We start from the raw sequence: 20,138 nt of genomic DNA, 5'->3' as shown, positions 1-20,138 counted from the left end.
TTCTCACAAGCCACCATGCTAAAAATCAATCTGCCGTTCGAAGATAAGATAACACGCGAATGACGAAAATACCATGTGCAAGAAAAAGAAAAAGAAAGAGTACCCCAAATTGTGTGCTTTTTTCTCCGTCTTACATCAAAAAAGAAAATGCAAGATCTTGAATCTACAGATGTACAAGAACATGCAGAAGCTTTTAGTTGACTACACATTCTAAATATACTCCTTTGAAGATCACATTGATGATACCACACAAGATCAGAATCTCGGCGCGTTGACTTAAATGTACAGTTGAGTTGTTGGGTGTACATCAATCTACTTTCTAGACTTGATAGACTGAGGTGGTAACCTCACCGTACACTGTCACAGGTGTGATTCATGGGGAAAGTAACCTTACCCACAACCTAGAGTAAGTGATTGGTGGAACCCCTTATGTGAATGACCCCTTTCCAAATTTTGCTTTAGGTACATTGGAGATCATGCCAGATCCGGCGAGCCACGCGAGCGATTCCACAATAAACTTTTTCCCGTTTCTGATAGGGTATCTCGCAGCTTGTCCAACTTAGACGGTAGATGTCAAGAGGCTTCCTAAAGGGATTCGGGGACCACCTCTGAAGTATCGGACAAAGTATATATTAAGCGAATGGTGTGCTTGACCGAGTGGCTATCACTATACCTGATAAAAATCAATAAAATATTGCCGTATATCAACCTTATACTATAGACTTTAAGAACTTTCCCGGAAGGTTTGAATTTTCCTTTATCAGAAGCATTACCCCTGCTATCATCCCCAGCCTGGTTCTTTGAACTTTATGGGAACCTTGTATCTTAAGATTGCGTGTATATTCATTTAGGAGAAAATAAATTCCGGCTCTCAGACTGTGATGTCACATATAAACAATCTTTGCTACATGCAATAGCTTTATCTTAATCGGATTTTTCCAGATTTATGATATCGATTCGCCGGGAAGTCTCCCGGCTCTCGACCCCATGGGCGCTGTATCACAGCCAGCATTACTCGTAAGCAAAACTTTAGCCACATATGCGACCCCCATGTGTGATTTGAGGAACTCACAGCCTCACGTCAGGGTCTGCCATGCGGTGTGCCAGAAGTCCCTGAAGCTGGGTGGATCCAGTGCCGGGGCTAGTAGCGCTAAGCTTTAGTCTATCCGGCGTCAGGTATCCACTAGGCCTAGATGGCTATAGTGGGGTGGCAGAATTCAAGAAGACCTTGACATCTTGAGGAAGTGGAGTGGCAGAATCCAAAAGAATATCGATATCTTGAAGATCGTGATAATGTCCTTCAACTGAAAATTGCTGTTACGCTATGCCCTCGGAACTATATCGGTGGGTGTCTCTTTTAGAACAAACGTGGAGGAATGTCTCATCATGACACGGCACAGCATCACCAAAGTGGCAGCTGCAAAGTTGATACTGCCAGCGCAAAATATTGATGGGGCAAACGTCACAAAAAGACGAATAAAAAAGTGTTGAGAAGGACCGAGGGGATCGGCAAGTGTGAAGAGTAAGTAAGTCTTGGTATCAGAGTCCGGTGAGGCTGATGGAATCTTTGGAGACATAATTCCCCATATCCACATCAAAGTGCAAGAGATCTTTAACATCCCTCTCCATCCAAAATCTGGGACAGTTCGACGGCAGAATTGGTATTCGATATGGCTTTCACCCAATTAACACCTGTGAAGGAGTTCTACCAAGAACCTACCCTTCACCAGATTCCTTCCCAGTCTCACTTTGTCGGTCTCAGAGGATTTCTTGTTATTCAATCTTTTCTATGGACATTTCTGAATACCCTCGTTCCCACAGCTGTCACCGGTACTCCCAATTCCGATGGCCCTGTATATCAGGAGATGCTCCGAAAGGTAGTCTCTGTCCTCTTCTGGAATGAATCTCTGATCTATTCAGCATTCATTCTCATCTCTGCGCGCACAATCTGCACACCATTCCTTAACAAACCCTCGCACGATTTCGTCGCATCGTCATCTTTCCGCCGAGGCTTACGTCTTTGGTTTCCTTCTGCATTTTCCCTCGCGATCATATACATCGTCTTCACCTGTATTGGAACATCATATATCGATGAATTCAAAACCGCAACCAACAATACCACCATCGATACTCCCTACATGATCCCGAATGCTCTCGCATACTTTAACTCGGTCTTCATTCTCTTCTGGACGAATAAGAAATTCGACTTACAAGCAGCGAATTATGCATTTCCCTCGCAGACTCTTTGGGTTATCTCCGTTCTTTTCCAACAAAGCTATACTGTCTACATGACGATGGTCATTATTCCGTATGTGCGGAAATCATGGAGAGTCAAGGCTTTCATTGGATTTATCGCCACGGCATGGTGGGTTGATAGTTGGGCTTGGTATTCAATCACTGGTCTTTTGTTGGCTGATATGAGTATCAATATGAATTTCCAAATGCGTGCCCGTGCTGGAATCCCGCTGGGTACTTGGAGGGGCAGAAAGTGGAGAATGCCTGTTTGGCCATTGTATACCATCCTTACCTTAGCAGGTTTAATCATGATGTATATTTGGGCCGCATGGAGACCTCAAGATGTTTATAAGGAGGTTAGGATCCATACTGGAGAGTATTCGACTGGTGGGTTGAATGATGTGGTAATGGAACCCGGCACTCCGATGGCCAGAGATGACAATTATCTATTCTTACTTGGCACTTTCCTGTTCTTGGAGACCTGGAGTTTGCCACAAGCATTGTTCCGTAATCCTCTCCTAATGTATTTGGGTAGAAGATCCCTCAGTAAGTTTCCATCGTCTATTCCTCCTTCCCTGTGGCCTCAAAACTAACAGTTAATAGGTTGGTTCCTTATCCAAAGCATCATCATTTATTCAGTAGGCATTAAACTCTTCACCCATCTCACAGAAACAAGAAACGTATCATTCGAAGGAGCAACCACAGCTTGTTTCTTTGTATGCTTGTTGACGGTCATTCCAAGCGCGGAAATATTCTATCGATTGATAGATTTCCCTTCCCAAGCATTTGCCAGAGTTACATTTGACTGGATTAGAAAGTAAATGAAATAGTTGGTTTCTCATTTATATTTTTTGTAGATAGAGAAAACCTAGTTATATATTATGTATCATGTACCATGTACAGTATGAATGGGTTATATTCCTCAGATCATTGTGTGGAAATTGTTACAAAATGTTTTGTATATTGTGAGAGGTGGCTATAATTCCAGTACTTAATTCCACATGGCCACATAATGATATATGGTGTATAGTTCTAGGTCCTCCCATGTGATTATATGATTTAGATCTCGTTGGTATTGGGAGTGGGGTACATTCAACCCCTACCCCCGCTATCGATGAATGAGAAAAGACAATGAAAAAAGGGAAGGGAAGGGAAAGGAAACAATATACTTTCCATAACATGATAAGACATGCCGTAAAGTTACGTATGTGGTCGCACATTCTACTTGAGCATGCCATGATGAGGAGACCATGCCCCTACACACCGGTGACTTGAACATCTAAAAATTGCTTCATCAGACATAACCACTCCCAACCATACTCACTCATATTAATATAATTTGGTGTACATGGGTTCAATTCAGTCCTCATCTTACTGATTTACTGCAGCAGCTACATACAGCACGAGCCACTTCAACATCAGCTCGGAGCAGTGAGAATTTCTCAACTGTTTCTCTCCCCCAGATTACACATTAAGATTCTCTTCCCCTTCCCCATTCCTGTCTCACTCTCTATCAATTTGTCTCCTTCGACTTGCTCTTCATTATTTCCTTACTCAACTCAGAAATGATGTGTCTTAACCTCTCCGTCGCCTCCGGATCGATATCTTCCGCATCGTCAGGTAGATCTTCCGCCGCGTGAGCCTCCTCAGGATCCAGCTCCAACACAGTACCATTGAGATTATTTCCATCGCCAACCACCTTTGAGAGATCAGTAGTCCAATTCATATCAAGCCACTTCTGATCGGGGCGGAACTTTCGATGGGTCCTTCGATGAATCACACATCTGAGTTTATGGCTAAACATGGATTTGAGTCCAGAACCACGATGCCAGCGAGCGTTCCAGTCTGTGTAAATCCAAGGTTTCTCATTGCTGAAAATCTTTTCAGATTCGGGCCAGTAGCCGTTGCAGAAGAGATGGTTTGCCGTCTCTTCGTCCATGTCTTCGGTCTTTTCACGGAGTGTTCTGCACGTTTCGAAGTTTTTGCCTTCGATATCCGGTTGCATGACACGACGGTGTACGAGTCCGTCTCTGGCGGTTCTTTCGGGCCACTTGAGACGTTGTCCACAGACTATGTTGAGATAGCGAGTAAGAGGTTGCATTTTGCGGGTTTGCTAAGATGGTAGTTAGCTGATGAACTCAGGAGTAGGATCTATGACTTACTTCTGGACATTGCTGTTGAAACATCTCCCAAGCACGAGCATTTCCTTTCTTTCCTCCTCCCCAATCAGTGGAACCAAATCCCATACCCATATTAATCATGTGCTGTTCAGTATCGAGACCTCTATAGTCCTGGCCGCTGAAACATGGAAAGTTGATGGATCTGAGGGGCTTATCGGCAATTTTGTTGGCGTTGGAAACAGATACAGAGAGAATGAGGGCTGATTTCTTTTCTCCGCCGAATGTAAATTCCTTACCATTGACAAAATCCATCTGAGGTTTTTTGAGCCTTTTAAGTTCTCTGTAGTGTTCCCAAGAGTCTTTTTTAACATTTTCGATATCAAAGCCATGCTTGCTGAGCTCATCGATGCCGATCAGTCTTTTCTCATGATTGCCAGCATCCAGCATAGTGTAACAATTGACTTGGCATAATGTATCAGGCGAGTCGTCAGGACAGAACCTATCTACGGCGAACTTTGCATCGTAGCATCTTTTCTGAACATTTGGTCGAAACAAGTTGGGCTGGCACTTCATGTAACATTTGTTGCTAGCCCAACCCGCAGAAATAAAGTAGCCTGAGAGTGTGTGACTGAATTTTTTAGCTTCGTCGGAAATGTCAACGCGATCAAGTCGGTGAACAATCTCCTCATAATTGGCATTGAACATCCAATCGCTCATCTTTTGATCAAAATTAGATTTCCCAAATCCGTTGAGCGCTCTGAAAACGGCACTGATGTTTTCGATATATTGCTCCATGATTGCACTCATGTGGTATCTAGAGTCTGCTATACGAGATCCCATATCACTTCCATCAGCAGCCTGGCCGTCAATGTGGCCGCAGTAAAGGTCGCTCGTGTAAGTCATACTTGTGAGGCGCAAAAAGTCGATAGAACTTTCTCCTTCGTTACCCATTCCAAACTTTTTATACTTGTAATCATGCTCCATTGGCAATGTAAAATCCAGGATCTTTTTCATGAGAGTGCCATATTGAAACGGATCAATCTTGTTGAACGATGTCCACGGTCCTCCACCGGCACCTTCAAGTTTGACTAGTTTATCCAAGTTCATTCGCAGGAATTTGGTCGAGAATTGATATATCATATCAATAAAAAATGTTTTGATCTTGCATTTGAGAATTGCCTCATTGTTGCCTTTCTTGGTGAAGTCCCCGATGATAGTATCGATTCTTGGCAGCACAAAATCCTGAGCACGTTTGAGCGCGTTCTGACAGATGTTAGTACCAAGGAATCATGAGCAATCATGAAAAGACTTACTAGTGTGTGAGTTCCAGTACGGAAGACCATGTAGTAGCTCATGGCGGTCCAGTACCTCCCCTGAGCTTCTTTGACCCTCAAATCTTTGGGCATATCCGGATTGGTGGCATCCACAAATTGTAGAATCTTCAGAGGGCTTGGCAATGAAGAGCAGCCATTGTCAGGATCGCAAAACCAGTGAGGCATGCCGAGCTTCTCTTCTCCGTATCGAGCCGAAAGACTCTTTCCAGTTGCAGTGTTCTGCAATGCCAAAACTTCCCAATCTTTGTATTTCTGAACCCAGTCTGGAATCTTGTCCATGTTCTCTTCAATCATTTTGAAACATCCATTGTTTGCAATTACCACTAGTTCACTAGGGGTCCATTCTTCACCTCTCTTTGCGATGCCAACTCTATCGTCAGCGACGGTCGAAATGGCAAGGGCTGGGGCAGTTCCATCTGTAATGTCGAGCTTTTCACCTGCGGCCGCAGAAAAGACAAGGTTCGGGGCACATGCCCCTATTACGAGCAATTGGCAAAGGGCCTTCATGTGTATTGATCACGGTAGTGGATATGCTTGCTGTTAGGTTTGGAGTTGAAGTATGAAAATAAACAAACGGAAAGAAAGAAGAAAGTAAGTCTTCGTATATATTACCGACAAAGTGTCCTAATTATACGGAAATGCATCTCTAGCCTCCTGAAATCGGAGCCGAAAATTACATGAGAATGGACTACATACGTAGATCTTTTCAAACAAGATGATAGTGTGAATATAAAGTTGACTTGAATCTAAATGACGGATATCAAGAACGATCCGAACCGGATGCTAAGAGTAAAGCAGGTAAAATTAACCAACCAAACAAGAGTTTATTTACCAAATTTCCTTGGAAAACCTTGATTGCGGTCGCTTGATCAAATTAGGAGAGATCACAATTTCATCATAGACACTCACAATGGAAGAGAGCGAGAGTCATCTGACAACTTGATGATTTCGTACAGAAACTAAGGCGGAGCTGTTTCAATTTTTGGCCAAGTCTCGCAGGCCAGTGGCTGGTATGTGTAGTGAGCGATCTTCTGTCATAATACATCATTCTATCTGAAATCAATGTAGTCTTACGGATATGATATCCCTCCGCCATAAACCCTCTCTGTTAGAGACGTTCTCGATTAAGGAACTTGTCCTCGAAAAGCAAGAGTTCAAGAGTGGATGAACTCAACGGTACTACTACATGTACGCTGTACCACCTGGATTATCCAGGTGTTCATTGGATATATACTAAATTCTGATAGAAGCGGTTCAAGAAATTCTTTGACAGGACTGTGGTAGCAAACGTCACCAGAGCAAAAGAGTGAGAGCCGGTACAACTCCGGCTCTGGAACTGGTGTGAGTGGCATAAGTGATGAAGGCCAAGCTTTGGATCTCCCCGCAAAAGCTATTGGAAACCTCCGACTGTTAAACTGCTATAAACTACTAATGCAAGATACACAGACAAAGAATGAAGCAGCCAGTGGGACATGCTAGTTAATAAAAGTGAGCTACTCACATTACCCCCGAGTTCTTGAACCTTGAACGGACCAGATCCGACCAACAGTTGAATAGTAGTGAACAATTGTTTAGAGCAGCAGATAAACGGCCGCTAAGAGCCGAATAGACTTTGGCTAGTGACAAAAACCAACTTTTTACTTGCTGCACGGCATAGTGATCGACAACTTTTGAGCTAAAGCCCGAAACATCAACATATTTTAAGTTCGTAGAATCATGACATAAGCTACGTAGTCGATTTCCACAATGTATACATTGACGACATGGCAATAACGACAACAATCTGATCTGGAAATAGTGTCAACAATTGACCATTGTAGTTTGAGTTGGTTCGATCCATAATTGCCATCAAGGTACATCATGGACAAGACTTGACGTCTCTTCTTGAATACTCAATCCGATTGAGAAGGCAGGATGTGAGAGGAAAGAGAATGACTAGCTAAATACACTAATATGGCGGAACTTCAAACCTTGGAAATATATCTTCGATCGCCGAAATTACCCAAATATGGAGTGTCGGTACTATCTTTCTTTATTCAAATCTCGTCATGGAAATTGTGAAGAATAGGAGCTATCGCACATGGAATTCTTAATATCCTAAAGCTTGGCTTGTGAACATTGTTTCCCCAAACGATCATTTATCACACCTCCCATATACGTCACAATAACATTGATTGGGCTCCGGGCAATGCACTGCATTCCTCCCAAATATGATATGCCAAAGATATTCCATAACTCTCCCACTCTCTCGGTCCGGCAATGGAGTTTGAAGGATCCAATCCCGATAGTGTATATACTCCTCCTTTTTTCTCTGCAATATCTGTAATTTCGAAACCGCGAATTGAGCACAACATGTTGCGCCAATTTCTGCGGGCATGGTCGTATCGTTTCCGAACACTTGCATCCAGATCTCCGGGTTGATGTGTGTGTTAGGGGCAACATCTGATAGTGCACAGCCAGGCTTCAAAGCACACCGAAGATTTACGTAGCCTTGTTCTTGTACAAAATCAAGGTTGAGAGTGTTTAAAGAAACGACGTTATCGTGACCAACCACGTCTGTGTGCCATGCATCCCACCAACCATTTTGGTGGGCGTGTAGGAAAGCGCTTATCGAAGGAAGCTTATCGTAATTGTCAATGATGTATGTGAGGTATACTATTGACTCATGACCTTTGTTTGGCGTGTGTAGCTTGGCATCTGGATCGTCAACAGAGTAAATGTATGACTGCCAACTGTGTTTTTCATGATGATCAGTATTGGTCATAAGTGTTTGGAAACCGGGGCTTTTCATGACTTCAACTCACTCAGGTAAAAATTCCCCAACCCAACTTGTGTCTTCAGACTTTAAATGCGGAATCACTACAGCTCTATCTTGCCCTGTCTTCACCGGCCGAGGAATGTACCCATCGATTGACGCACCCACGACATCGAAAACAGTAAAGATATTGCGCAGGTGAAAAAACACGAAAAGAAGATTGAAAAAGAGTACTATCGCGACGATAGCCACTCTAGTGGCGCGTTTCATGACCTGAACATTCCCTTTCACAGAGCACCGTGATACTCGAAGCAATTGAGTATTCACTTGGATTGAAAACCTCGAGAGAAAGACGATTAAGGGGAGGGGAGAAAAGGGTAGAGTGACTAGACACCTGCTTTAAGGGGAACTCGACTGAATCTACTCAAATTATCCATACGGTGTCCCATTGGGTACCCATTCCCAGATATCTACGAGACCCATGGTAGTCGTAGCTCATGGCTCATGGGTAATCTCAAATGGAGTTTTCAGGGACGCGTAACATTAACCGCAACATGTGCCACAAGTTCCCCCATTTTCTCTCTATTTCCCTGGGAGGGTTAACTGCTTTTGGATGGCAAAAGACGCATGTTAGCAGCGTCTGTCATTCACAAGTACGGCTGATGAAAGCGACCCGTTAGACAGGGAGAACTCCAGAACGACGAGTAGGAATAGATGCGTGTGACGATATGAAGTTGTTTCCGATCGCATTGCGGGAGAGAAATTGTGATATTTTCATCGGCAGATCTTCGGGGTCAAGAATAGCAGCGTAGCAAGCGGCACCAAGCTCATTTTCCCCGTAATAAATTTGGTGATCGCTCAATAGATTGCGTGGACTTTTGATAGTTCGGTGCCGAGATGTTATCGCAATCGAACTTCTTCTGCTCGAACACCGTACATCTGCGGCTCAGATGCTCGTGCTATGTACGGTGCATTCATTCTAGCCAACATGGATTGCGTGAGGGCGGGATACCATGTCTACAATCACTCGCTATCAGGTCTCCCGAATTGATGGCACCTCGAAAGATGTGGGCGCATTGCTCTATACCACCAATCACCCACACACGTGTGCCCCATCCTCTCCAGACAGATTCGTTGCGTAGTAGCGTGCCGTCTAAACTGTGATTTCATGTCAGCAGTTGCGAATTACTTCTTTCAAATCACCATAATTCAAATTTCAAAGTCTTAGGTGATTCAGCAAGATCATATTCGATTCTCAGTAGATCACAATTATACTTCCATTTTTCACGAAAAGCTTATAGCGTGATTCTGGTCACAGCTAGTTAGCTATTGCAACGAGGTCATATCGAACACCTTTGATAATATCTGCAGCCTTCTCCGCCACAGCACACACCGAGGATTGGATGTTCCCACGCGGGATCAGGGGGGAAATACTTGCATCAACCACGCGTAAATTATCCATGCCGTGAACGATCAGCTTATCATTTACAAACAACACCCCCCTCTTCTTTTGGCAGCATTGCAGCGGTACCACAGTTGTGATAAGCTGTCACAGCACTGGCAAGGACATACTTCTTGGCGCCCTCAAGACTATGAATATGGAAGGAATCTGGGTGATTTCGCTTCCCGTCAGGTTTGAAAAAGGCCGAGAGTTCTTTGGTCTGACAAAGTGTCTCAAGCGTCTGAATATGACGTGCCAAGATTTCGAGATCAGCAGGATGCGATAAGAATCGTGGATCAACGTCAGGTGTATCATCAATGTTTGATGAGGAGATGTGAATAGATCCTCGAGAGAAAGGGTGACTTCGGCAACAACCAAGACTAGCGAAATTCTCTGGTTGTAGATCTGACCCTACAAAGCTCCTCCCCTCCTCATGTAGATTCTTGTCACCAACAAACTATCACAATTGAATACTCCGTACCGCAAATCATTCTGGCATAAGTTAAGTAGTCAGAACTGAGTCAAGGCTATATCTTTCACAGAATTTTACCCACAATCCTCATTCTGACTATCCTACATGCTTGGTGTGTGGGGAGGGAGGCGGGGTCATTGTGGATGATGTTGGTGCTGTGCCGTTGCGATCACATTCATGTGATGCAGGAGCACCAACGTGCACATTATTACGTATAGCACCTTCCAATTTGTAGATGATTTTGCTTTGTACTGTAATATCGATACCTGCCCAGGTTTCGGATACGGAAAAGTATACAACTGTACATTCTTCTTGAAAAGTTTCTAGCCTCCAGACAAAACTTGCTGGACCGGAGGTTGGCTTATTTTCTCTGCGCTACTGTATATAGGAGGTATAGGTGGCTGTTCTAGGGATTTTAGTCAAGTGTCATTCCAGAAAGACTGAGGGGAATCAATTCTCACAGACACCATTTTATACTTCTACTTGCTGGCTATTCGAAAGATTCCGCCGATCACGCCATAGATGGTTGACCATGGGAAATAATTGCTGACAAGTAAATCGGCCAGGTGCTGCCAATATTTTCAATTGCATGCATCTTCAAGACTTTGTAGGAAAGGTGCTTGGTGAAGTGGTGAAATATTCTTGCCAGATCTCAAGCAATTTCTGTACCGTAGGTTTCAACAATACAATCATGATTAGGAAAGAATATTTTTGAGCAAGTATTCAGTTTAGAAGCCGTAAGCCAGAGATTCACGGTCCTCCATTACATTAGACTTGGTATAAGTAATCCTTTTTCTCGCTGGACAAAATTTATATCTCCACATCAAAATACAACCAGTTACATCATATTCCTAGACATTGATCACCAATTACTCAACGTTTACCTATCTCATAACTTTAAGAGACTTTCAATCCCAAGACAAAAAACAACAATGGCGGAATTAGGACCCAGCGGTGAACCCCAACATGCACCCCTCCGACGAAACCTCTTTGGTTGCCAATTTACGTACGATAACATCAATCTTCTCCAATGCAACGGCTATTCTTTCGATTTTCTCCCAGATCCAGAGATCTTCCATGAAAAATACTATGATATCAATTACTGGAAGGCACAGCTAGCATTTCGGGGAGCGTCATTGGCTGGAAATAATATGGACGAACTTATTGAGCGTTGTATTCATGCTGAACTTCCGGATAGAATCCATCCGAGAATTGCGGTTGCGACAATTCACTTATCGAGGAGATGGGCTCGCTTGACCTGGGGGGAAGATCAATGGTCAGATGAGGAAGAAGAAGAGGAGTGGGAAGAGGATTGGGAGAGTGAAGGAGAAAATGAGGAAATATATGACGCGGAGATTGAGGATGAGGAGGTGGAAGAAGATGAAAATCTGGATGGTGACGACGAAGACATGGAGGAGGATGATACTGGGTTAGCTTTGAGGGGGTTTGAGGAACTGATCAATGGTGTTCGAAACAGTGGCGGAGATTGGACTGTGATTCAGCGTTCATATCGTCTGTAATACAGAACATCTTCATTTGTGACATGGAATGACGTTTAATTTTTATAGTAGATTCATCCCTGATTTCCCTGAGCCGTGTCAGAACATTCAGGTGTATAACATAGTTCTTGGTGGTCTTGAATGTCTATTGAATCTCTTTGGATTAGTTTCCGAACGGGAAAGATGAGGTTGTGGATAATGGTATTGAAAGATAATTAAAATAGTTATTCATATGATCATCGGTGTAGGCGTTATAGGAAAATGCTATCGCGAGGCACACTTCACGGAACTTTGAAAGCAATTTTCATCGCCGATCTTGATGGAATGGAGATTCAGTCGGAGGAAAGAGTAGTGGGAGTAGAAGTCGAAATCTGAGAGACGAAGGGAGGGGTCAAAATTTAAGTCACTTGAGAAGCCGTGTATGAACAATGTTCCTATATCAAAAATGCGAAAAGAAAAGTACATTCACTTCCTAAATTTTCCGCTGCTTAATCTCCAGTGCCAGCGAGCAGTGACATATTGTGGTCACAGAAAAAAAAAAGAGAGCTTGAGTCAAGTGCTCACGGCAGTATTTGGTCAAAAGTTCTGTCATTCTTGCTTTAAAGACTGCAATTTGGTACGGTTTTTGACCAGAAGTTTGAAAAGCCAACACAACATAGAAAGATTCCAGCCACATCATCATCACCAAGGTTTCTCAGACCCCAAAATGTCTCATCCCAAAGTCTATGATGAAATACCTTACACCAAAACTAGACTTTCTTCTCCTTTCGTGCCAATCCGCTCAACAAAGAGCTCAATGCGTCCTCGCTTGAAGAAGCGCTCGCACCAGTAAGTGTACCAGTTCCACCCATCAACGATGAAATTTCACTTTCCAACGAAGCAAGTCCTGATGAGGTACCCGTTCCACTGCCCAAAGAACCCAAAGACGAGAGACCACTCTCCAAGGAACCAAGTCCTGAAGTTGTGTCCGTTCCGGTACTACCTCCAAGAAGAGAACCGAGACCCGATAAGTCGGATGCGGATGCGAGTGGGCTGCTGGATGTACCCAAGCCGAGAAGAGTGTCGAGTTGGCGCCTCTGAGTATTGGTGGGCGCGCCTGAGATGAGAGGGAGGGCTGCGATTAGGAAGGAAATATGGAAATGCATTTTGCTTTGCTGAATTCTCAAGAGTGGCCTATAGCGAGAAAGTTGATCGATGAGTGGTGCGTTGAAAGTTGAGATTGGGATATTGTATATGAAGTGTATATTGAACGTCGAAGTTGGATGTTTGTTAGAGTAGCGAGTGATTGGAAAAGAGTGTGAGTGATCCGATGAACAGAAAGCGGATGTTAGAAATCGGATTATTGCGAGATTATATACATCTGGGATATGAGAGGGGGCGGAAAAAGTAAGTATATGCCCACGTTTCTGCTTCATCTCATATTGAAATAGAGACTGACAAGGTCTGCCATTTTCTCACTCTATTTCCCACATCCATAATCTTCCATATTAACATTGGACCATTTTCCATATTTCAAAAGCAAACTTCATAAGGCGAGTATGTCGATTGCTGGAGGTGATGCCGAGGTATTTTATACCCGTTGTAGATATCTATGCGAGTGGAGACACATTTCTTTTTCTTGTTAATTTACTTAAAACTTCCAAACTTCCAAAGCTGATGTTTAGAATTAGGAATAGGTGAGAAGTAAACACTTCAATTTAGAATGAAATTCTGGAAGCTCATGTATCAAAGCATCCACTGACCTCACTTTGTCCTAGTGGTTAATTCATCCGGGCCCGTATAGAACTCCGTTCTGCTGCATAGTAAATTTTTGTCACTAATGCTTATGGAAAATAAATACGAAATGAAATAATTTGTTTCCTAATATAAAATTGAATCTTTCTAACAGGGTATAGGTGAAAGTTCTCCTGATCCCTTCATAACTCCACAGGCACTCTCTGCCCCGCACTTTCTCATCCCAGCTTCAAATCTCTAAGCACCACCAGTTAATCCAGATAGAAGGTCTCCACCAGCAGCGCCCGTGCCTGTAGTAGCCCCGGTGCCAGCTGCATTTGCACCACCTGTCAAACCACTGAAAAGTCCATCCTATTTAATTTATCAGTAACCATCATCGAAATGGAAAAGCAAAGAGAAGACTTACCAATCCTCCAGCCCCTCCAGCAGCAGCAGTGCTAGCACCACCGGTTGAGGTGTTTGTTCCTGTGCCTGTTGCTCCCCCAAGAAGACCGTCGAGCTGTCGTTTAGTCTGTGGTCTTGTTAACAAGTTATCAATGCTATGAAGGGAAATATGCATACTGGTGCAGCAAGAGCCAATGGCAAGAGAGCGATGATGATTGAAAAACGCATTGTAAATTTGAGATTGTGGTAGTTTGATTGATTATAAGAAATTGAAAGAATGCAATGTATCGAATCCTGTTCGAAAAATTGTTTATGTGATAATGGAAAAATGCACAAGGTATCTCGGCACAGCAGATGAAGAAGATGAATGAAAAAAAAAGCAAGCAAGCAAGCATGTCATATCTCCATCTACTTATAGAAACCGTCATCTGAGATTTTCATGATGCCTCTGCATTCCAGGAGTTTGATAATTTCCAAATACTTCTCTCGGACCCCCAAATTTCCGGTCAGACAGTGAATGATGTACGCGGGAATATATGACTCCCGGAAACTGCCGTATCAGTGCAACGAGGCATTTCAAGAACACGGAAGCCCTTTGTTGAAAGCACAGGCACGTTGTCTTGAAGATCTGAAGATCTAATGGTTAGGGAACGCACGGTGAGAAGATGAGATGAATGAGGCTTTTTGTTTGGAAGGGAGTGCTCGGACATAAGATAGACGACATGAAACATGATGGGGATTTAGGGGTTTGATCCACTCTTAATATATTTATATACTTTTGATCGTGCAGAATTAAAGTGATGATCTAACGGAGATCATACGATTCGTGGAGTTAATTTATGGATTTGTTGCGATTGGTACATAACACTCTATCACGGCATGACCACAACATCGAGAACTAAGCAAACACTTTTGAGTAAAAACAACGTTATAAAATCAAATACAGAAAAGTTTCATGCTCATCCAAACACTAACCTGACACCTGATGTTTTGGCCTTGGCTCCTTTAGTGTATCGAGCATCAAGCCTGTCATCTATTGATTCGGTGCTAAATTTGTACTGTAACGTAGAACGTCAGATCACTTCGAATGTGCGTTTCTTCTTCAAAATTGAGATTGAAGTTTGTATGGTACAGACTTAGGGTAACCTGAGAGTGCTAAAAGAGTACCAAAGAGTGTTCATGTTTTCCCTCCGAGGTTGAGAAGTCTACAGCGCGGGCATACGCTATGATAATTTAGAGATAATATGGACAGTAAGTAACCTTCCACGATACCAATACAAAGAGCCAATCAAAACATGAAAAGATAATATTCGATAAGATAATCCAGAAATTGGATATCTTTGATGATAAAAATTATCCTTAAATCTAAGCCTTCGCCAGCAATTGGCTGTTGAGCTGGAGTCGTGCGGCTAGAAGTACCAATCCACCTAAAAGCATCATCATTCCGGAGAATAGAGACATTCCAAGGTAACCCCAGACATCGAGAATCTTCCCATTTATTGGTGAGCCCACAAGCCCGCTGCTAGAGTTAGCAATATTTGAATATGCGGGTAGTGAGCGGAAACTTACGCAATTGAGAGAAACGTCATGACGGAGCCCATGGCAATTCCAAATTGCGTTGGCGGTACCAGCTTTGCTGCACAAACTCCTTGGAGACTGATGATTGCCCCTGAAGCAAATCCATAAGCCAGAGAAAACATGGTGATTCCAGCCACAGAAGTAGCTTTGATCATGCATGTACAGACTAAGCCGGAGGAAATCGCAGCAACAACAGCAATATTATAACAGCCGAATCGATCAGCCAGTAGGCCTGGTATGATACGACCAAATAGACTTGCTGCATTGACTATGCTGATCGTATAGAATGCAAAGTTGCTATTCAGTCCAAGTGACAATGCCCAAGGCTCGATGTAAAAGAAAGGCGTGAAGAGGCCAAAATATACTAAGAAAAGCCCAAGCGCGAGTAATATGAGGACGGGATTCCTGACGCAAGAGAAATCTGGTTTTGGTTTGGTATGATCAGTCTTCTGGATGGGTGTACTGATTGAGAGACACCCGATAATTAATAAAGGCAGTTGAATGAAAGAAACAGTTCGTACTGCCCATCCAAAGCCGACTTCGGTCAGAAGTCTGTTCAAAGCAATTGGCCAAATCACACCCCCTAACGAAGATCCTGATACTACAATTCCAAGTGCCAGACCTCGATATGTGGTGAAGTGTTGAGCTGCTATGGTGAAGGCTGGAAGAAGAATAGATGCAATACCGATGCCGAGTAAGAAGCCTTGGGCAAGAAAGAATTGGTAGTACTCTTTGCAAATAGAAGTCATAAACAGAGCAAGCAGAATCACGACACTGCCTCCATATACCAAAAACTGCTTCTTTTTCAGTTCGGGGTTCGATCACGGTGAACCTAACTTGCGTACCTTTGGGCCATATTTGTCGTTTAGATATCCAGCAACAAACGTTCCGCCAAACATGCAAAAAACGTTAAAAGATCCAAGCCACGAAATTTCAGATGCAGTTTTATTGGCGAGCATGTTTTTCGCGTAATACTCTTGAAAAACTCCAAAAGCGTTTATGAAACCCACTGAACAGAACATTATCGAGAATGCACCAATGACCGCAATACATGACCGAGTACTAGCTTCTGGTCAATAAGGCATGTGTTAAACAGGGAAAAGAAACACATACTTCCATTCTGAATCACGGGGAGCATCACTTTCTAAAAACTCACTTGGAGCTTCACTGGGTGCTAGTTTTGAGCTTGGAAATACTGGTGATTTGGACGGCCCAGCGTTGCCCCTCGTTACATCACTACTTAAACCTATCTGTTGAGACATTGTAGAAGAGAAGGAACAAATGTACAACCAGATCGTGAACGGATGTCTTGTACGAAGATATTGCGGTAGTATGGAATTGATGCTCTCTACTCACTTGGATATCGAACTTACTTATAGTTGAATAGTCCACGAAGGATGGAGCCCTGAAGAATCATGTCTGATCAAGATAGATCGGAGGTTCCATGGCTTTTGGAATTGAAGCAACGCCACTCACGATATGTACGGTAGATTGTTAGGACAGATTATTGTTAAACCATCTAGAGAATCTTTCTCCTTAGATGTACGATTGGTACGGTGGGCAGGATTGTCATTTGTATTGCGGCACATCTTGATCGTTCCAATCACCACTGAAGTCGACAAAACCCTTGTTGTTTTATCGTTAGGAGATCAAAGACCACTGGTGGACCTTCTATTTTGGTTTTCTGGGGATTTTGTCAATAAGCTCGTTGTCGTTCGGGGTAAATTATGTAAGATGTGAGTAATAAAGTGGGCCGGACTGCCCGAGAATCCACGGACATTGAGGTCTTCACCATGGACAGACTCGAACTAGTATTTTCATATCATCATCATGTACGACAACTCCTTTCATTCTTCACGTACTCGCAATATCATCTTCAATTAATACACTTAACCTTCGGAGATTATTATTCGTGAAAGTTTTAGTCCATTTGCATCGAATCGGCATGAAGCGATCCCCGCCAATCGATTTGTCTCAGGACGGGCGTAAGGAGAAAATAGCTCGTCGACAGGACCCTGTCTCATGCCAGTTTTGTCGGGCCAAGAAACTCAAGGTAAGAATGCCACTCTAAGAAAGATAACGAATCGCTTCTGACTTCAATAGTGTGATCGCAATTTTCCATGCAGTAATTGCAGAGCTCGCAGACTTCCTTGCGTGTCAGCTGCAGGTCAAGCAGACACTCCAGGTTCCCAGCCGATTAATTCTGTCTCGGCAGGATCGTCAAGGTCAGTGCTGCGGCTTCAATGAGTTTTGCTAGCTTTGTCTCATTATTACTATAATAGTCAAGGGATTGAGGAGTTAAACGCCCGTCTGAGAAGGTTAGAGGAACTTCTAGAAAAAAACATCAATGTATCTAGAAGTTCGAGAGATACCGCATCTGGTATTGCTTTTTCCTTGCAACCCTTCTTGTATCAAATCCTGGCTGACAAAAGGCTAGTCGCCTCGACGCAAGAAACGCCTGCAGAAGATGCCCAAATTACAAATACAGTCTCGTGGTTAGAATCTGATGCTTTCGAGCACCGAAACCTCCAAGAGTCCACAAATTATGTAATTCTATTTCCCTAAAACTTAGCTTCGAAGCGCTAATCAAATAGAATCTTCTATGTTACAATGATGAAATCACACAAACTTTTGCTGCTTCCTTTTTAGGTACGTCGGCTACTACTGTACGAACAGGTGTCGACGCTCAAAGTTTGGCTTCACTTCCGTCTAGAAAGCATGCAAGAGATCTTTTTGAATATTTTGTTGCTAATGTCGTTTGGATCTACCATATAATTCATGTACCAACTCTCGAGTCACATCTCAACAAACTATACAATGATCTTGACCAGAATCTACAGCCTCAAAACGATCACGTTGCTCTTCTTTCTGCAGTCTTCGCATTGAGTGTGTATTTTCAAGAAGCGGAACCTCTATCAAAAACTCGCCGTTGGACTTTGTTAGCTCACAAAGCATTGTGCGCCGCCAATTTCATCGGAAAGCCCACAATGGAGTCAATTCAAGTAGTGTTGTTGATAGCACAACATCTTTTACCTAATATTGGAGGCATTGCTACTTTTCGAGTCCTTTTTACTACAGCAATGCATTCAGCACGTTCACTTGGATTCGATCAAATTGATTCTACCCAAAGTAAGAAGCGGAGAGCAGGGAAAGCATTGAATCATGTTGAACTAGAAACCAAACGAAGGATCTGGTGGCATATTGTTTCTACTGATTGGTAAGTTCATTTGTATCATTTGCATGCTGTGTCTAACAAGTGTAGGATCCTGTCTTTTATGAGTGGCCCGCAAAGCGGTACATATATGATTCACCCACAGCAAATGAAATGCGATTATCCAAGCAATGTCAATGATATTGACATTGGCCCTTCAGGAGACTACAAGCAACCCTTAAGTACGGAAACTGATATGATATACTCTACATTCAGGTTCCAGCTCTCGATAATTTGTCGGGAAATAGTCGACGCCACGCAAGACATTGGCTGTGAGATGCATGAGCTGCCCTACGAAACGGTATTAAATTTTGACAGGAAGCTGATTTGCATGGTTTCCGAATTTCCTCCGTTTTTTCGCATAGATGCCAAAAGTCGAGCGCAATACAAAGATTTAGACGCGAAATACCCATTCTTGGCAGTGCAAAGAACTGCAGGTCATTTTGGGGTCCAAACCAGATTTAACAGACTTCATCGGCCTTATCTTGCGCGAGGTGCCCATGACCCACGATTCTCTTACAGCCGAATGGTTTGTCTTCGATCTGCTCGCTCAGTAATTGAACTGGGAACAGATCTTACTGAGTGGGGCAAGAAGCAAAATTTCCAGCCATTTAGAATGTGGACAGTAACGCATCACATTTTTGTGGCTACTGTCATATTAGTAATGGACTTCTGCTTGAACAAAGATGATCCACGATCAGAGGAAAGGAAAGCTGAGATAATGGATGCGTTTAAAATGCTTGAGAGTTGCCAAGTAACCAGTACCATAGCGAGGAGAGGTCTACAACAACTTCGAGATATTCTACGAAGGGGGTCGTCATCTACAGAAGAAGCTTTAGCCCAGGTACCAGAATCTAGCAGTACGGCGTGCGATGCTTCAAACTCTATAAATATCTTCAAGCAACAAGATTCGGAGTACCGAAAACCAGAAACAATGACTCCCTTCCCTGGCCTTAATATCAATGACCCATATTCAACAGTGGATTGGGAGAATGTCGACTTTGATACTATCGAAGGCATCAACTTTGATACAGATCTCTCAACTAGTGACTTCGAAGCACTTTTTCACAACGGAATGGCCCCACACTGCGTTTAATTGCCATTCAACAATGAATTAATGATACCTTGCAATATATTTGAACGATGTAGACAGTGGTACAAATTCTGTTCAAGGAAATTCTTGATGTTTTACACTTGTATCATCTATTACACCTCCAAATGTCAACGATGCCAAATTAAGATAAAAACTGACGAGGCATCAGACGCGCCTTCTCTCGATTTCACTCAAGTCACGTGTTGTGGGTCAAGCTGGCGCCTCGGCCACGGTCAGATCCAACAATGGAAATGCATCAAAAGTGGCGTAGTGAGTTACAGT

The 20,138-nt window shown here is 43.1% G+C and overlaps 8 protein-coding genes across 8 annotated transcripts; 3 read left to right on the top strand and 5 right to left on the bottom strand.

Moving 5' to 3' along the window:
- The first annotated feature begins 1,246 nt into the window (after window positions 1–1,246).
- Window positions 1,247–3,237, top strand: BCIN_06g03780 (hypothetical protein). Its single transcript, XM_001556080.2, has 2 exons — window positions 1,247–2,781; window positions 2,839–3,237. Exons 1-2 carry the CDS (start codon window positions 1,671–1,673, stop codon window positions 3,054–3,056), a joined length of 1,329 nt encoding a protein of 442 aa, XP_001556130.2. The 5' UTR covers window positions 1,247–1,670; the 3' UTR covers window positions 3,057–3,237.
- A 285-nt stretch (window positions 3,238–3,522) lies between these two features.
- BCIN_06g03770 (hypothetical protein) lies at window positions 3,523–6,639 on the bottom strand. Its single transcript, XM_001556081.2, has 3 exons — window positions 5,669–6,639; window positions 4,398–5,618; window positions 3,523–4,348 (listed from the first exon to the last, which is right to left on the bottom strand). Exons 1-3 carry the CDS (start codon window positions 6,194–6,196, stop codon window positions 3,749–3,751), a joined length of 2,349 nt encoding a protein of 782 aa, XP_001556131.1. The 5' UTR covers window positions 6,197–6,639; the 3' UTR covers window positions 3,523–3,748.
- An 848-nt stretch (window positions 6,640–7,487) lies between these two features.
- On the bottom strand, window positions 7,488–9,162 carry BCIN_06g03760 (hypothetical protein). Its single transcript, XM_024693478.1, has 2 exons — window positions 8,494–9,162; window positions 7,488–8,421 (listed from the first exon to the last, which is right to left on the bottom strand). Exons 1-2 carry the CDS (start codon window positions 8,712–8,714, stop codon window positions 7,824–7,826), a joined length of 819 nt encoding a protein of 272 aa, XP_024549264.1. The 5' UTR covers window positions 8,715–9,162; the 3' UTR covers window positions 7,488–7,823.
- Window positions 9,163–11,070: 1,908 nt separating this feature from the next.
- On the top strand, window positions 11,071–12,022 carry BCIN_06g03750 (hypothetical protein). The gene has a single exon (XM_001556083.2). It carries the CDS (start codon window positions 11,290–11,292, stop codon window positions 11,875–11,877), a length of 588 nt encoding a protein of 195 aa, XP_001556133.1. The 5' UTR covers window positions 11,071–11,289; the 3' UTR covers window positions 11,878–12,022.
- A 333-nt stretch (window positions 12,023–12,355) lies between these two features.
- On the bottom strand, window positions 12,356–13,418 carry BCIN_06g03740 (hypothetical protein). Its single transcript, XM_001556084.2, has one exon. The coding sequence runs from the start codon at window positions 12,999–13,001 to the stop codon at window positions 12,606–12,608; it is 396 nt and encodes a 131-aa protein (XP_001556134.1). The 5' UTR covers window positions 13,002–13,418; the 3' UTR covers window positions 12,356–12,605.
- A 264-nt stretch (window positions 13,419–13,682) lies between these two features.
- On the bottom strand, window positions 13,683–14,326 carry BCIN_06g03730 (hypothetical protein). Its single transcript, XM_001556085.2, has 3 exons — window positions 14,152–14,326; window positions 13,997–14,101; window positions 13,683–13,941 (listed from the first exon to the last, which is right to left on the bottom strand). Exons 1-3 carry the CDS (start codon window positions 14,200–14,202, stop codon window positions 13,828–13,830), a joined length of 270 nt encoding a protein of 89 aa, XP_001556135.1. The 5' UTR covers window positions 14,203–14,326; the 3' UTR covers window positions 13,683–13,827.
- A 757-nt stretch (window positions 14,327–15,083) lies between these two features.
- Window positions 15,084–16,958, bottom strand: BCIN_06g03720 (hypothetical protein). Its single transcript, XM_024693477.1, has 4 exons — window positions 16,666–16,958; window positions 16,398–16,614; window positions 15,544–16,346; window positions 15,084–15,493 (listed from the first exon to the last, which is right to left on the bottom strand). The coding sequence occupies exons 1-4, from the start codon at window positions 16,812–16,814 to the stop codon at window positions 15,340–15,342; spliced, it is 1,323 nt and encodes a 440-aa protein (XP_024549263.1). The 5' UTR covers window positions 16,815–16,958; the 3' UTR covers window positions 15,084–15,339.
- A 405-nt stretch (window positions 16,959–17,363) lies between these two features.
- BCIN_06g03710 (hypothetical protein) lies at window positions 17,364–20,112 on the top strand. Its single transcript, XM_024693476.1, has 6 exons — window positions 17,364–17,605; window positions 17,656–17,777; window positions 17,835–17,932; window positions 17,990–18,099; window positions 18,147–18,769; window positions 18,815–20,112. Exons 1-6 carry the CDS (start codon window positions 17,498–17,500, stop codon window positions 19,857–19,859), a joined length of 2,106 nt encoding a protein of 701 aa, XP_024549262.1. The 5' UTR covers window positions 17,364–17,497; the 3' UTR covers window positions 19,860–20,112.
- Window positions 20,113–20,138: the final 26 nt, after the last annotated feature.

The sequence above is a fragment of the Botrytis cinerea genome, chromosome 6, assembly GCF_000143535.2.
Source record: "Botrytis cinerea B05.10 chromosome 6, complete sequence".
In the NCBI taxonomy this organism is placed as follows: domain Eukaryota; kingdom Fungi; phylum Ascomycota; class Leotiomycetes; order Helotiales; family Sclerotiniaceae; genus Botrytis; species Botrytis cinerea.
Note: the sequence above shows the minus strand (reverse complement) of the source record. Positions and strands in the feature narration are given on the sequence as shown.